The sequence below is a fragment of the Carassius auratus genome, chromosome 11 (assembly GCF_003368295.1).
Source record: "Carassius auratus strain Wakin chromosome 11, ASM336829v1, whole genome shotgun sequence".
Taxonomy (NCBI): domain Eukaryota; kingdom Metazoa; phylum Chordata; class Actinopteri; order Cypriniformes; family Cyprinidae; genus Carassius; species Carassius auratus.
Window position 1 is genome coordinate 7,765,048 of NC_039253.1, and position 14,455 is coordinate 7,779,502.

The window sequence follows — 14,455 nt, forward strand, 5'->3', positions numbered from 1 at the left end:
AATAGAGCACTTGATGTAAATATGGAAGTGCACCTTTTTTTCACTTGGGCATTTTTGAAGCGATAATGACTATTCAAACTTTGCAAAGATTCAACAACTACAAGAGAATACTTTTAACACTAACTTTTGAACAAATTTAGCTTTCAGTAATGCTCAAATAATAAGATAATATTTAACTTATATTGCACAGTTTTGCCCATGTTAATAGTTTTTCTTTGAAAAGCCACTGTGTAAAGACAAATTATTTTATTAATTATAAAGGACTCATAAATAAATTGACAAATAAGAAGTTAGAAGGCTGAGATTTAGATTTAAAGGAATAACCGGACCAAAAATGTAATTTTTTTAACTTTGTCAAAATATACAAAAATAATCATAGTAAAAGTATTGTGCAAAAGTACATTAGTGATCTAGTTTTCTTTTTACTAACAACACAAGATGCAAGAATTCAAGCCTTGTATTTCCAGCCTCTGCAGTCCAGCAGTATATCAAACACAGAAGCCTAATTACACATTTACATTTCAGCCAAAGCGAAGGAAATGCAGCCCACTTGCAGGATTTGATTCGCAGCGTTGATTCGAACCCAAACTCTTATGAAAGGGCTTTTAATGATGTGGCCATTCATCTGTGCAAGACAGCATAAAAGAAGGTATAATTACAGAACGAAACTTAATGTACCGATGCCTCTGTGAGGAATGTAAGTTCATACTGTAAGTATGCATCAGGCAGTGCTTAAGATCCAAGTTCCAGAACCCCTCAAGCGTTGTTCAAGTTCTGTTCTCAACCAATTAGAGGGGAATCAGGAGGGGGTTGGTCGCTGATGGAGAGACACACACTGACGGGAGCACAAAGCTTGCTTTGTCTTCCATACACAAAAAGTAATTTGGATATTTTCAGAGGATGGTGGAGAGAAACGCACATGCACCACAGTGGTGATTAGACCAGCAAACACTTGCAATAGATTATATAATAGCCACCTCTAACACAAAGGGACCAATTTTGCCTTGAAAAAGAGGTCTGTTCAACATCATAATGGCAGAGAGATCTAGAGGAACGAGACAGATAGGATGAAGTTTTGGGCAGTGCAAGGACACGTTGATATGATTATCAGAAATTGCTCCAAACTTTTTCACCCAAATGGAAGTACAGAAGCGTAATTTGTCAAATTATTAATCTGAAAGCTGTGGTCAGCCCTCTGGACCAAAAATGTTTGTCTGATGCATCAGCGTGTAAAACTGTCTATTGCTATGCTAAATAACAACAAGCTTGTGAATCATTCATGCAAAAATAACATCTATTTGTTATATTATGAGGTAAAGTAACCGTGAAAGTGAGGTTTATAAAAAGATCAGCTATAATAATTGAACTCTAGGGATGTGCTCTAAAATGCTGAAGAAACGAATCGTTGATTCTGTTAAGGTTTAATTCAGTTCAACTTAACAGGGTCGAAAGTTCTCATTCAATCCAAGTCAAAGGCAAGAGGATCAGGATACATTAACTATTTTAGATTTGCCAAAATTCATGGGTTCATGTGACTAGATATTATGCTTTGTAACAAATTACCTATTTAGGGGCTGAAATTCTATTTTTTCATATATTTCTCTAATTTATTTTGTTTATCAACAACCATTTACAAAGACCCCGGTGCCATTTTTTCAATAATCTTTCATACACTGTAAAACAAACAGAAAACTACCAGAACTTTGTTTAAAAATAAATAAATAAAAAATGATTCTCTTGACCGTGTCTGTGAAACTTTAGTTGTCTGAAAAGGCAGTGTTCTGATGTATTATTTTCAATGAGTGCCTGTAGTATCAACAGTGTGGATTGTGATGAGAGTTTGAAGTTGACTGTGTACACACACCCTCTAAAACTTCAGTGTGCAGACACAACATAAACCCATCTCTTGGGAGAGCAGACAGTTGTTTAGGTTTTACAGAAAACAAAGAAAGCTGTACAAGACTTAATTCAGACAGGGATTTGCAGTAGTTTGTGTCTGTCTGGAGGGCGATAAAAAAAACTAAACATCAAAGTTTTGAAGTTTATTGGAACTGGTAGATTTTTAGCGACAAGTCACAACAAGACAAATAAACAACTAATTCTGTTTGACAGATGTGTTGTTGTCTTTTTAACTCGAGACAAATGTGTATGTGAAAATGAAAATATTATGTAAATAAGGCTTATATAAAACCCTTTATAGGCATAGGCCTACAGGCTACAACCGATAAAACTATTAAAATGATTTTCTTTTACTGAAATAAAATATTACTGTTTGTAATATATTATAAATATTAACTAATACAGAAGAACTAAAGTTAAAATAAAAAAAATAATAATTTAAAGCTAAGTATAAATATTGAAAAAAATATAATGATAGAAGCACATAAAATTAGTAAAATTTAAATTACTGAAAATATAATTATGAGTAATAAAGTTAAAATAATTAAGCCAATTAATAAGATTGATAAATACTAATAGTATATAAATAATATCAAAATAACACTGGGAGTATGAGCAAAAATAACATTAATACATGAACAAAATTATTATTAGAACCAGTCCTTTCCCATAAAACTTTTTATTAAGTTGCTCAACAACTAGCAGAACAAATAATTCATTAAAAATTCAAATCAGACATGGATATGAAATATTATGAACTTTCTCTAAACACAAGAATATGAAATATATCCTGAAATGCGTGTGAACTTGCAAAATCTGGATCAAAATGGAAACATTTTCAAACTTTCAAGACACCAACAGAAGCCCACAGCTGGCCCTGTAACTGTTTTTATTATTGTTAAAAATATTTTTCTTTTTCTTTTTTTACAAAATTTTTTATAAAGTCTATAGTGAGTAATACCTCAACGTACAGCGTATATCAAATACCACTAAATTATGAAACAAAAAAAACACCACACTGAACAAGTGTAAATTATATTATTAAAGGGAAATCAAGTATATGCAATACCATTTATATGATAAAATATGATCAGTTAATTATGTGCTCCAAACACATTTAATTGCAAACAACAAATAAATAAGTGTTGGAAATGTGCTGCAATCATCTCCCTCCTGAGGAAATCTTATCTGTCAGTTTCTGGTGCAAATAAAGATTTGGTTTGTCTATGAACATATGGCTTTTGATGAATGAATATTCAAGTCACATAATTCTTCAGTTTTGGGAGTTTCTCTGGGCGCAAATTAGCAATTACTGAGCAATGAAGACAGAATGTGTGGATAGAGAATAACAAATTAGACTCAAATAATTAAAAGCGGAACATTACATAGATTCACATGAATAATCACTAACATCAATGTCAGTTTAACTTGAGGAACTAACCATCAATAACAAACAACAGAATTGCTAATGAAATACTAATGAGGATGCACTAAATAAAATATGAAGATGTTTTCAAGAAATTCAGGTTACCTGGTTCAGTGTTACAGACAAAATTCTGTTTCTGCGATTTGATTTGGAATGGAAAACAATCCTGACTAAATGACATTCTATTTATCAATAGAAAAAAAATCATGTTTTTCACACAGATCCACCATAATACTTAAAGGGATAGTTCACCTTAAAATGAAAACTGTCATTATTTCCTCACCCTATTTTTTTTTCTGTAGATGACAAAATTGGGAATATATGAACCGTTAAAAAATGGTTTGAAATCCCATCCAAGCCATACCATAGTTTTATGAGAAACAGAGTAAAATAAAGTGTTTATTCATTGATAAACAACATAATCTACTCAACTCTGACCCTTCTTTTTCATATTTACTCAAGTCTGAAACTTTATGGCTTTTACCCAAACAAAACATTTAATGTAGTGTATGTAGCAACAGAATATTTGTTAGAATGTACCATGAACTTTTGAAACCTATCAAATAGCTTCAGAAGACTTTAATCAGTGTTGCTTTTGTAAATTGAAACTATTAAAAGTTTTTAAAACTAAATGGAAAACTAAAAAGCAAAAAGGAAAATAATTTCACATCATAGCATAGAACAAACAAGTGGACCATTTTTATGAACACTTTTTGGAGTTTGAAAGTTGGCAAGACTATGTTATGATTGTGCAAAAAGTGATCTGGTTTTCTGCACAAAAAACACAATGACAATATCAAATTTTTTGGTGAACTATCTCTTTAAAACCAACTGAAAACTATATTCACTTCCTTCACATTTCCCACAGTTGTGTTCTCTCACTCTTCCTCGACCAGCATCTCTCTGTCTTGGCCCTGCAGGTTGTTTTTGCCGCTTCCTGTGATTGGTGGAGGGGTGTGCTCACACCTGTCCGTCCTGTCTGAGTCGAGGTCCAGCTCCTCGAAGGAAGAAACGCTGGAGGTGTCGCTGCTCTCCACATGGTCGAGGTCCCAGGATCGGTCTCTGTCTCTGTGTGAGTGCGTCCGTGTGGTGGACGGGGCAGGTGAGGTGTCTCTGCTTTCCGAGGGGGGCAGACGGCTCACAGAACTGCACTCGCTGTGGGAGTCATCACCTGTGTGTCACACACCCACACAAACACAAGAGGTGATTCATTTTTCACCGTAGTGTCACAGCGAGCAAGCAGCACCTCTGCTAATGAAAGTGTCTCCTGTGTGGCTAGCATAGCTATATAGCTATAGCACCAAAGCTATAAAATATTTCTAGAACTCCGGGCCTCGTTGTCTCTTAACATTTCAGAGTAAAAAAAGAGACACTTGTTTCCTTCTGTTTAATCAGTTATTTCATGTCGTTTCTGCGCACCCATTTAAACTCTCTGCCATCACGCTAAAGATATTGCAGCATAGTTGCAATGTGTATTCTTAGCATACATTATTGGTGGTTGCCTATTTCAAAAGATCTTGGCATGCGTCCCTCCTTCAGTGCACATCTATGAAATTTCTTCAACTGTTTTGACTCTTTTGACCACTTAGCAACCAATCAGAACATCATAGCAACATCATAGCAAAAAACAACAAAAACAAACAAACAAATAATAATGTAAAAATCTAATTTTTCATAGTTTTTTTTTTCATGCATTAAAAAGCACACGTAGATACATACATATGGACACATTTTTAAATGGAGGCCAATGCCAATTATTTGATAATGATTATTAAATATGATCATAACAAATTAATGGCTGATATTAAAATCCTGTACTATTTTGTATAAATAAATTAGAAATCTAAAATCTGTGATTTTTAAATACCACAATAGTGTCTCTTTTGTTAACCAGAAGTACTAAGAATTTATTTCATGAATTAAAATAAAACTAATATAAATATTACTGGAAATTCTTTATGAAAATTCAATATCTTAAATGAAATAAAACTATATGAAATAAAATAAAGCTCAACAGAAATATAAAAACTTTAAATTATTAAAAAAATTGATAAAAAAAGCACAAAAATAAATTAAAATATCAATGTAAAAATATTAATAAATACAATAATAGTACTGAAATAGTACTGAAATAATACTAAGTAATAATACAAAAAAATCTAATTGTTCAAAAATGTAAAATATAGTTTTTCATTTTTATACCTGCATGAAACAAATGTTTTTAAATACTGTAGGGTGCACAAATATTAAATTCAGCCCTGTTATGATAATATAATAATAATTATGATAATTGTGACCGATAACCCTGAGATATTAACCTGTAATAATACAATTCTATAATATATTTTATCTAAATAAATAAACTTGAGATTTACTAAATATTATATGTAATATTGTTATACTTTTTTTTAAGATTAACTGTAAGTGAGGGTTAGATAATGGCAAAGGTTATCTAAATACAAAAACAGGGGAAATTATTAGATAATGACCAATACAGATACATTAAAAATGATGAAATATCAGCCAGTTAATCAATATAAGACTGGTATGTTCTGGAAACATCATCTTCTCTATCACTCGGGAGTTTTAGACACACACACAATGAGTAAGTGACCATATGAGAGAGGACAGACAGACTAACAGATTGAGAGCGGTGTGTGTTTGTGTGTGCACTCAGGAGACCCCACACGCTCACACTCAGTGTGTCAGAGTGACAAACGTGTCAGGACCGCCTGCGTCTCAGCTTTTTTTATGCTTATGTCAGTGCTTCTAAGATGAAGGGATGTTTCGTGTGTCTATTAGATGACCGCTCACTTACTGTTTATCTGCCTCCTGCTCTTCCTGTCAACGTGGCATTTTTATAAGTAGGGATGGACAGACTAGATGAAGGGAGGATAGCAAGGGATGACAGGGATTTGTGTGAAAGTGAGAGGAATAAAGATGAAGAGGCTGATAGTGGTGGAGAGAGAGAACAAAGTGTCCTTCATATGCCATCAACATGCATGCTGGAGGCCGCTGGAAACTCTTAACGTTTTTCTTCATAACCTACTACAAATGTGAGTCAGTAGTAGTAGTAGCTCTGAAACATTTCAGAGGGAGCGAAGAAGAAGAGTGAGAGGGAAGAATGCATTGCCTCGTCTCTTTTTAATTGTTTACCACCTGCTTTCTGCAGGAAATCGCATATTTGCAGCATGCAATAATGCTGAGTTTTGCAAATATACACTCTGTAATCAGCCTAATTTACATAGAGAGAGTGGATGTTTGCATTAAAAAACAAATAATGTAGCACTATTTCTACAAATTTAATGCCTAGTTAAACTGGACTGCAAGTGTCTTCTGAATTAAGTGGTTGGGTCATGAAACAAGCTAAAAACAATCTAGTGTATCTCAAACAACGGTGTGAGAATATTAAATATAATGTAATATTAAAATTATTGTATTATTATTACTATATTATTTAAAAAATATTGTTATTTTTTTTCACCTCTTTCATTTCTGTAATAGTGAGGAATGATTTTTATTAAAGCACACATTTACATTACAGCATACATACAACACACATTATTATATTTTAAAAGAATCATTACAGATTTTAAATGTTAGATTATTTTTACTAAAATACACTTATTAGCTGATAAGTCAATAACAGTTTTATGTTAATTACTTAAATAAATAAAAAAATGCTGATTACTTTATTAATATATATATATATATATATATATATATATATATATATATATATATATATATATATATATATATATATATATATATATTTATATATATATATGTATATATATATATTTAAAATCAGTCTTGTAAAATCTGCTCCTAGACAGCTAAAACTGACATAAGACAGGTATTAAAGGGATATCTCATACAGAAATGTCAATTCTGTCATCAATTACTCACCCGCATGTCGCTCCAAACCCATAAGACCGTCGTTTATCTTGGATCACAAATTAAGATCATTTTGATGAAATCCGAGAGCTTTCTGTCCCTACATAGACAGCAGCGCAACTGACACGGTCCACGTTCAACTATTTTGTCTCTTTCACGTCAGTCTTGAATGCATCTTCATAGGAGTATGCAGGGACAGAAAGCTCTCGGATTTCATCAAAAATATCATAATTTGTGTTTAGAAGATGAACGAAGGTCTTATGGGTTTGGAACGACATGAGGGTAAATAATTAATGACAATTTTAATTTTGGGTGAACTATCCCTCTAATTTGAATTCAAAGGCATCCATACTAATAAGAAGATATTTGAACAACTGCAAAATAACTGATTTGTATATATACAATTATTGTTGTTGTAAATTTCTCATGAAGAAATTAACTCACATCTTTCTCTCAAGCAAAGAGGGAACCTTAATGAGCATATGCTTAAGTGCAATTAATCTTACAATATTTTTTTTGTGAAATTTAAGGTGTTACAATTGCTCTTGGGTTCCTGTTTGTGACGACCTGCAGCACACAACACACACACACAACACACACACGCACGCATGCTCGCACACACACACACACACACACACACACACACACACACACAAGCCTTGCCATGTAAAGCACATTTCATGAAATTTGAAGCTGTTTCGCGAGCAGCATCTTTTACCAGGGAACAGATGTGAAATGTTAAATCTGAGCAGCGAGGTCAGCTTCACACTACTTCAGCAAAACAGTGATTCATTCAGCGTGATCACTTGCAGTATCTGCTTAAAAATGTGTAGCTGACACAGCGCTGAAACTGTCTGTGACATTAACTTATTTTTTTAATTATTGCAATTTAACAGTCTTCAAAAAGAGATGATAGTGCATATTGATAATTAAATGGTCAGTCATTTCTGACTTTGCAGCTGCAGTGAATATCTCTGGCTCTTTCAAAACAGCACAGACATCTGCTCAAAGACAATCAGAAGTACTTCACCATCAAGGACTAGAAAATCGGTTTTCTTCTGTTCACATCTGTTCTCTGCACTTTGTATCACTAAAGGCACACTGCTTATTAAAAATAATGAGAAAATAATTTTAAAAAAAGTATTCATTTTTCGGTGTATTGATATGTACAGTAATAAAAAATAAACACATGTTTATTTTAGTACTAGGAAGACAGACTGAATAAACTGACAGAAATAAAAGTTTAAAAATGTAAAAGTTCAGAAAAAATACTTGTAATAATGCTATAAATTTTGAAATAGTTAATGATGGTAATTGTCATAGGTTTGATTCCTTGGAAATGCATTAATTGAAATTGTGTAGCTTGAACGCAATGTAAATGGTGGATTTTTATCATTGTCTACACACTACCCACACACATTTATGTTCAAACAATATGTTAACGTGAATTTTGCGTAACAGTTGCCATTTAACTTATACCAAAAATACTTATACTAACAGATGGTAAATACATTTATAGTGCATTGTCAACATGTTTTCTAAACCATTTTTCTAAGCCATTTCATTTTAGTTTCTAAAGTTAAAAACCAACTATAGCAACTGACTTTACTTCTTAGCAAGTGCTATTTCTGTGTATGCCACTGGAACGAGGGTCTTCAACTGGGGGTCTGTGACTCCTAGGGGCTCCACAGCAGCACTGCAGGGGGTCCGCCAATTAATGTTTAATCACAAATCATTTTTTTTAAAGATTAAAAAATTAAAACATAGTAAAAAAAAAATCTGAAAGTAAATTATAAATATAAGCACCCTCAAAGGAAAGCAAAGGCACTCTTAGATGTTACTGTAATATTTTAATATTATCGGTGAAACAGATTTAGCAAACACTCAAAAAAAAACACGGGACAAAAAAAATTGCATGTCAAAATAATAGATGACCAGAAACATAATTTATCAATAGAATGTGATTTTTATTTTTATTTAGCTTTTTGTTTAGCTAAAGTTCAGGAGGATGCAAATTAACTTCTGACTTGTCAAATTAAAAATTACTCTGCAAATCCATTTAAATACTTTACAACAACTAATGAATTGTGATTTTTATTTCAATGTGCTATAATTCGTAATCTCAATTTTATTAACAAATTAATAATATACAGGTAGTGATGCATGTGCAACAACAACAATGTTCATAGATCTGATTTATGGTCTTAGCATATAATTGATTTATTCTTAATCATAATATGGTTTGTTTCTTTTAACATCGAAGGCCATATGCTTAATATGTAGCTCTGCTTGACACATTTTGTATCAGGGAGTCCCTGCTCCATGCCTCTATCTCCCAAGGGTTCCTTGTCCTGAAAAACGTTGGAGACCCCTGTGCTAGAGGATCAAACGTGCGCTTGAATCGCAAGAGGACATGAACAAGACATGCTGTGAAACATTCAATTTAGCAGCATATTTGGACCCAATAAACCAGCAGGCTTCAAATTTGTCCTTTAATCTTCCATCTTCTCGGCTTTAATCTTCTCCTCTATCATATATTATAGTTATTACTTTGTTTCAAGGTAACAGGTGGAACTGGCATCTCTAGGACTCACACACACACTGTCCAGGACAGCTGGTGTGGACAACACACTCTTCAGGTCACAAAAAGCTCACCCGTGTTTCATATTTGCTCAGTGGTACCTCTGGGCTTTGGTTGACCAGGGCAATATGCCATACATACACAAAGACTGTGTCTCATTATCACTAGAGCAGGTGTAGGTGATCACACAATTCAGCCAATATGACACATCCATGTCAAACCGCCATAAGGTGGTGGTTAATGCTGATTAAAACACTATGCTGCTAAATGTGAACTTGTTGAATTGACGATAGGCTACTATTAGTGCCCAATAAACAGTTGGAGAGTAATTCAGTTGTTAAAAATTTTGGCTGGGAACCAAAACATTCATAACAACATCACGGAAAAAACTGATAAACGATGTTTAGTAGTTTATGTACATCAGTTAGACCCTTTCTTCTAGTCAAAATAAGGCTTGAAGTGTGTAGATGATTGAAAGTATGGCTTTGTTAAATGTTTATTCCTTTAATAAGTGCACTGTGAGTAGGGCTGGAAGATTATGGCCTAAAATCAAAACCTCGATTAAATGAACGGTTTACCTCGATGGGGTTATCAGGGCCCCGGTGAAGGTTGTACCAGTTGGCCCCGTTTGAAAGTGTTTAATTTGTATGTTCGTTCCATTTATTTGCTATAGAAAATGGTAATAAAATATGACAAGAACTCAAGAGTTAAACTGTCAGAACAAATTTATCTTGATAATATCAGACAACTTTGATAGAAAGATATGTAATGGATTACAATCAAACAAAACTTCAGACAACAGTCAATACTTTGTTGGCCAATTACCAATCAATGATTAATTGTGTTCAGTCTGTGGTGTGAAAAGGTTGCATTAGCAATTCCGCAAAGGAGAGCTCAGTTCAGCGTTACTGTCTGTGAGACACGGCTTTCTCTGCCTGAGCACCGAGCACAGTCCACCTTTTCCGCATCTTGTGTTAGAATGCTTTACAGTTTTTTGAATGGTTAAATTGGCAAGTGACAAGGCTTAATAACACCTGAAAATGATACACTTTCACGACGACACGCAGCAGCGTTCTGTCATCTGTCTTGAGCGTCTTTTTAGACTTACCTCAGCCAGATGGTTGAGATCGACTAGTAAAGGTGGGATATTTTTTCCTATTGAAAGCGCGATCTGACATCATAGCTCACTATCAGCAGTTATTTTATCTATGTTCGGAACATTTCTTATAGATTAATGCTCGGTGTAAGAGATAAATAAAGATCAGATAAAGATAAATTGGCACAAGTACCAGTACGAGTGCTTGCGTGTGTGAATTAGTCATACTGTCTCTATATTATTGTGAAGCTGTGGGTTGTAAATAGCATAGTTCCTTTAAAAGTAGAAAAATATGCTATAATAAGTTTAGAGATTCTAAGCTACTTCTGTTTTAAATCACAGGACAGCGCTGATAAATAGTTTTTGCGTTCCTCTGTACGCGCGATCTTCACAGCTATGAGTGTTCGTGCCACAATGCAGCTGCGCGAACATGGGATCTCGAAATAATAATACAGATCCGACCGTCTAATCGCTTGAATGTCCAAACCATTAAACAAATACAACTGACAAAGTTTAGTGAAGACACAAGGTCGTCACTATGTGTTGAACCGGCATTCACCTCCGTGTTTTGCTTTTATGCCACGGATTGGAGAGTGGAGTCATTTGGCTACACCCATGCGGTAGTATGCTTTTAAGGGGGAAGTATTAGGATTAAAAAAAAAAAGAAATAACCGACATGGGAAAATTAAGTCGGTTAGAGGTTCTGAATTTCGGTTTCGATTACTTTTCGATTAATCATCCAACCCTAACTGAGAGTGATTTTAAATAAGAAAGCATCTGTGAATTGAATAATTAGTTTACCTGTGATGTCTGTCCTCCGGTCCTCTTCAGACTCTTTTCCCAATAACCATCTTTGGGCCTCTCTAACTTCGGGAACATAGAAATCACCCTGCCGAGCCAGCGGAGCCATATAGTGGATCATTCCCCCTTTGTAGATCTCTAGAAATGGATGTGCGCACAACTTCCTTTCCTAAGAGAAAACAACATTATAGGTTAAACTTTGTTCAGTCCAACTCATTTATCTATAAAAAACTCAAAAAGAAAATGCTCCAAGCATGTTTCCAAGCTGAAATACACAAAAGTTTGGGGTAATATTTTCTTTAAGAAATTAATACTTATTAATACTTAATACTAAGAAATTAATGTATTCGGCAAGGATGCCCTAAATTGATCAAGTGACAGTAAAGACATTTATAATGTATAAATAAAAAAGTGATGATAAAAAAAGGATTTCTTGAGCAGGAAATCAGCCTATTAGAATGATTTCTGAAGGCTCATGTGACACTGAAGACTGGGGTATAATGATGCTGAAAATTCAGCTTTAACATCAAAGGAATAAATATCTTGAAATAGCAAACAGTTCATCTAAATAGTAATAATATTTCAGAATAGAACACTGTATTTTTAATCAAATAAAATGAACAGACACAGATTATATATAATAAAATAATAAAGCAATAATTAAAACATTTTATGTCTCATTTCATACAAACAGACTCTTTCATTTCAGATAATAAAATAATTTCAACTCCAATTAATATTTCATGTGCATTTATTTATTTCAATTCATGCTGGGATAATTGCTGGCTAGCTGGATATTTTTACTGTACATTATCTCTCACATAATGGCATGTTAGACCTATATATACTGTCTTTTCTAAAAATGATAAAGTCCCCTAAAGGGTAAACATTTGGAAATGCTAATATTTAAGCATAAAACACACTTAAAAGAGAAATCTGTGGCATTGAAGATGATGGGTTAACAGAACATTTCCTTGTTACGTTGCTACATTTCCTCTAGAAGGTCTAACAAAGACAGAGACAGACAGATGAGAAGAGAGGCAGAGCAAATAAAAGGAAAAGTTAAAAAGCTAAGAGCAGGTTTTCCAGAGACACTAAGATTAGAGAGCTGTGTCAACCCACTGACACTTCCTCTTCCTCCTTCCTCTCCATGCTTTTCTTCCTTATTACTCACTGATTTTAACAGTGATGAGGCTTGGACCATTGTAATGCCCTTTCAGTCTCTTACAAATTCTGAACACTTACACACCTTATCAAAGCTTGGAAAGATTTCTTAATTTCAACCAATTTTAAAGAGCCCCCAACAGTGTTGTTAAACCCCCTATTGAGACAATTCTTGTCTTGTGATCTCTGCATTAAAATCTTATGAGCGCTAAATCACACTAACTGAAACCGTCATTTTTTAACCATCAATACAAAAGTACAAAAAGATGCTCTGTTTGAGATGCTCAGGATAATTAGTATGTTTCTTGTTTTCTGTAGAAGTGTAAATTTGTTAAATACATCCAAAATGCACAATTCTGACAATTAAATTTTTTTTCAAACCCCTAAAAGCCTATTGCTGCACCCAGACTGAAGACTCTGTGTCACTTTCACTTCAGGAAGAGTGTAGTTAACAGTAGTCAAATGTTACATCAATATTCATTAAGCTGATGAATATTTTAAAGTGAAGTGTTGAATATGCAAATCCAAAATGGTCTTATGTAAGCGACTGAAGCGCAAGAAAACAAGACAGATCGACAAAAGTTATATTTGGATAAATGACTTACTTAAAAACACATCCTTACAAGTAAGACAACTGCTCGCCCCTAAAAAGAGACCCCCTGATGTTTAGTTGTCTACATGTACTCAAACAGTCTGGAAGCTGAGGGATGTTTCTGTTCTTCAGCTTTTACTGAATATCTCTCCCACCATCTGTTTCTCATAGACAAAGGCTTTCAACACCTGTATGGCTCATTCGAGCTGTTAAGTCTAACCTAAATCTCATTTCAGACTATATAATGAACAGAATCCAACTCTTAAAGGGATAGTTCACCCAGAAATTAACCCTCATGTCGTTCCAAGCCCACAAGACCTTTGTTTATCTTCAAAATGCAAATTAAATGATTTTTGATTGAATCCGAGAGCTTTCTGACACTACACTGACAGCAGAGCAACTACCACGTTCAAGAAACAGAAAGGTAAGGACTTCATGAAAATAGTCCATCAATGGTTCAACATTAATTTATGAATCTTTGACAATACTTTATATGTACATAGAAAACAAAAATAACCCGGAAAAGAAAAAGAAAAGATTAAGTCTTGACATTTGCCAAGTTTGGTTACCCATACTACCTCAAGGGCCCTTCAGCCATAGGTATTAATGGTAACTGTACATTCACTCCCCTCTACCTACAACTCCTGTTGGCACTGAGACTCGAACCTGCAACCTTTAGGTTACAAGTCTAACTTTCTAACCATTAGGCCACAACTGCCCCACAATAAAATAAAAATACAGTTGAACCAGTCATGTAACTCATGGACTATTTTAATGATGATACCTTTCTGGGCCTTAAATTTGTCAGTTGCTTTGCTGTCTATGCAGTGTCAGAAAGCTCTCGGATTTCATCAAAAATATTGTAGTTTGTGTTTTGAAGAGGAATGAAGGTCTTACAGAATTGGAACGACAAGAGGGAAAATAATTAATGACAGAATTTAAATTTTTGATGAATTATCCGTTAAAATTATGGGTATATATAAAAATAAATACCTA

The 14,455-nt window shown here is 33.8% G+C and overlaps 1 protein-coding gene across 1 annotated transcript in view; it reads right to left on the reverse strand.

Moving 5' to 3' along the window:
* Positions 1 to 3,612: 3,612 nt before the first annotated feature.
* Positions 3,613 to 14,455, reverse strand: part of LOC113110909 (testis-expressed protein 264-like) — a 51,525-nt gene continuing 40,682 nt past the window's right edge. Inside the window, 2 exon segments of the mRNA XM_026275192.1 lie at positions 3,613 to 4,496; positions 11,704 to 11,872. Of these exon segments, the coding sequence (XP_026130977.1) occupies positions 4,204 to 4,496; positions 11,704 to 11,872 (462 nt within the window). The 3' untranslated portion in view covers positions 3,613 to 4,203.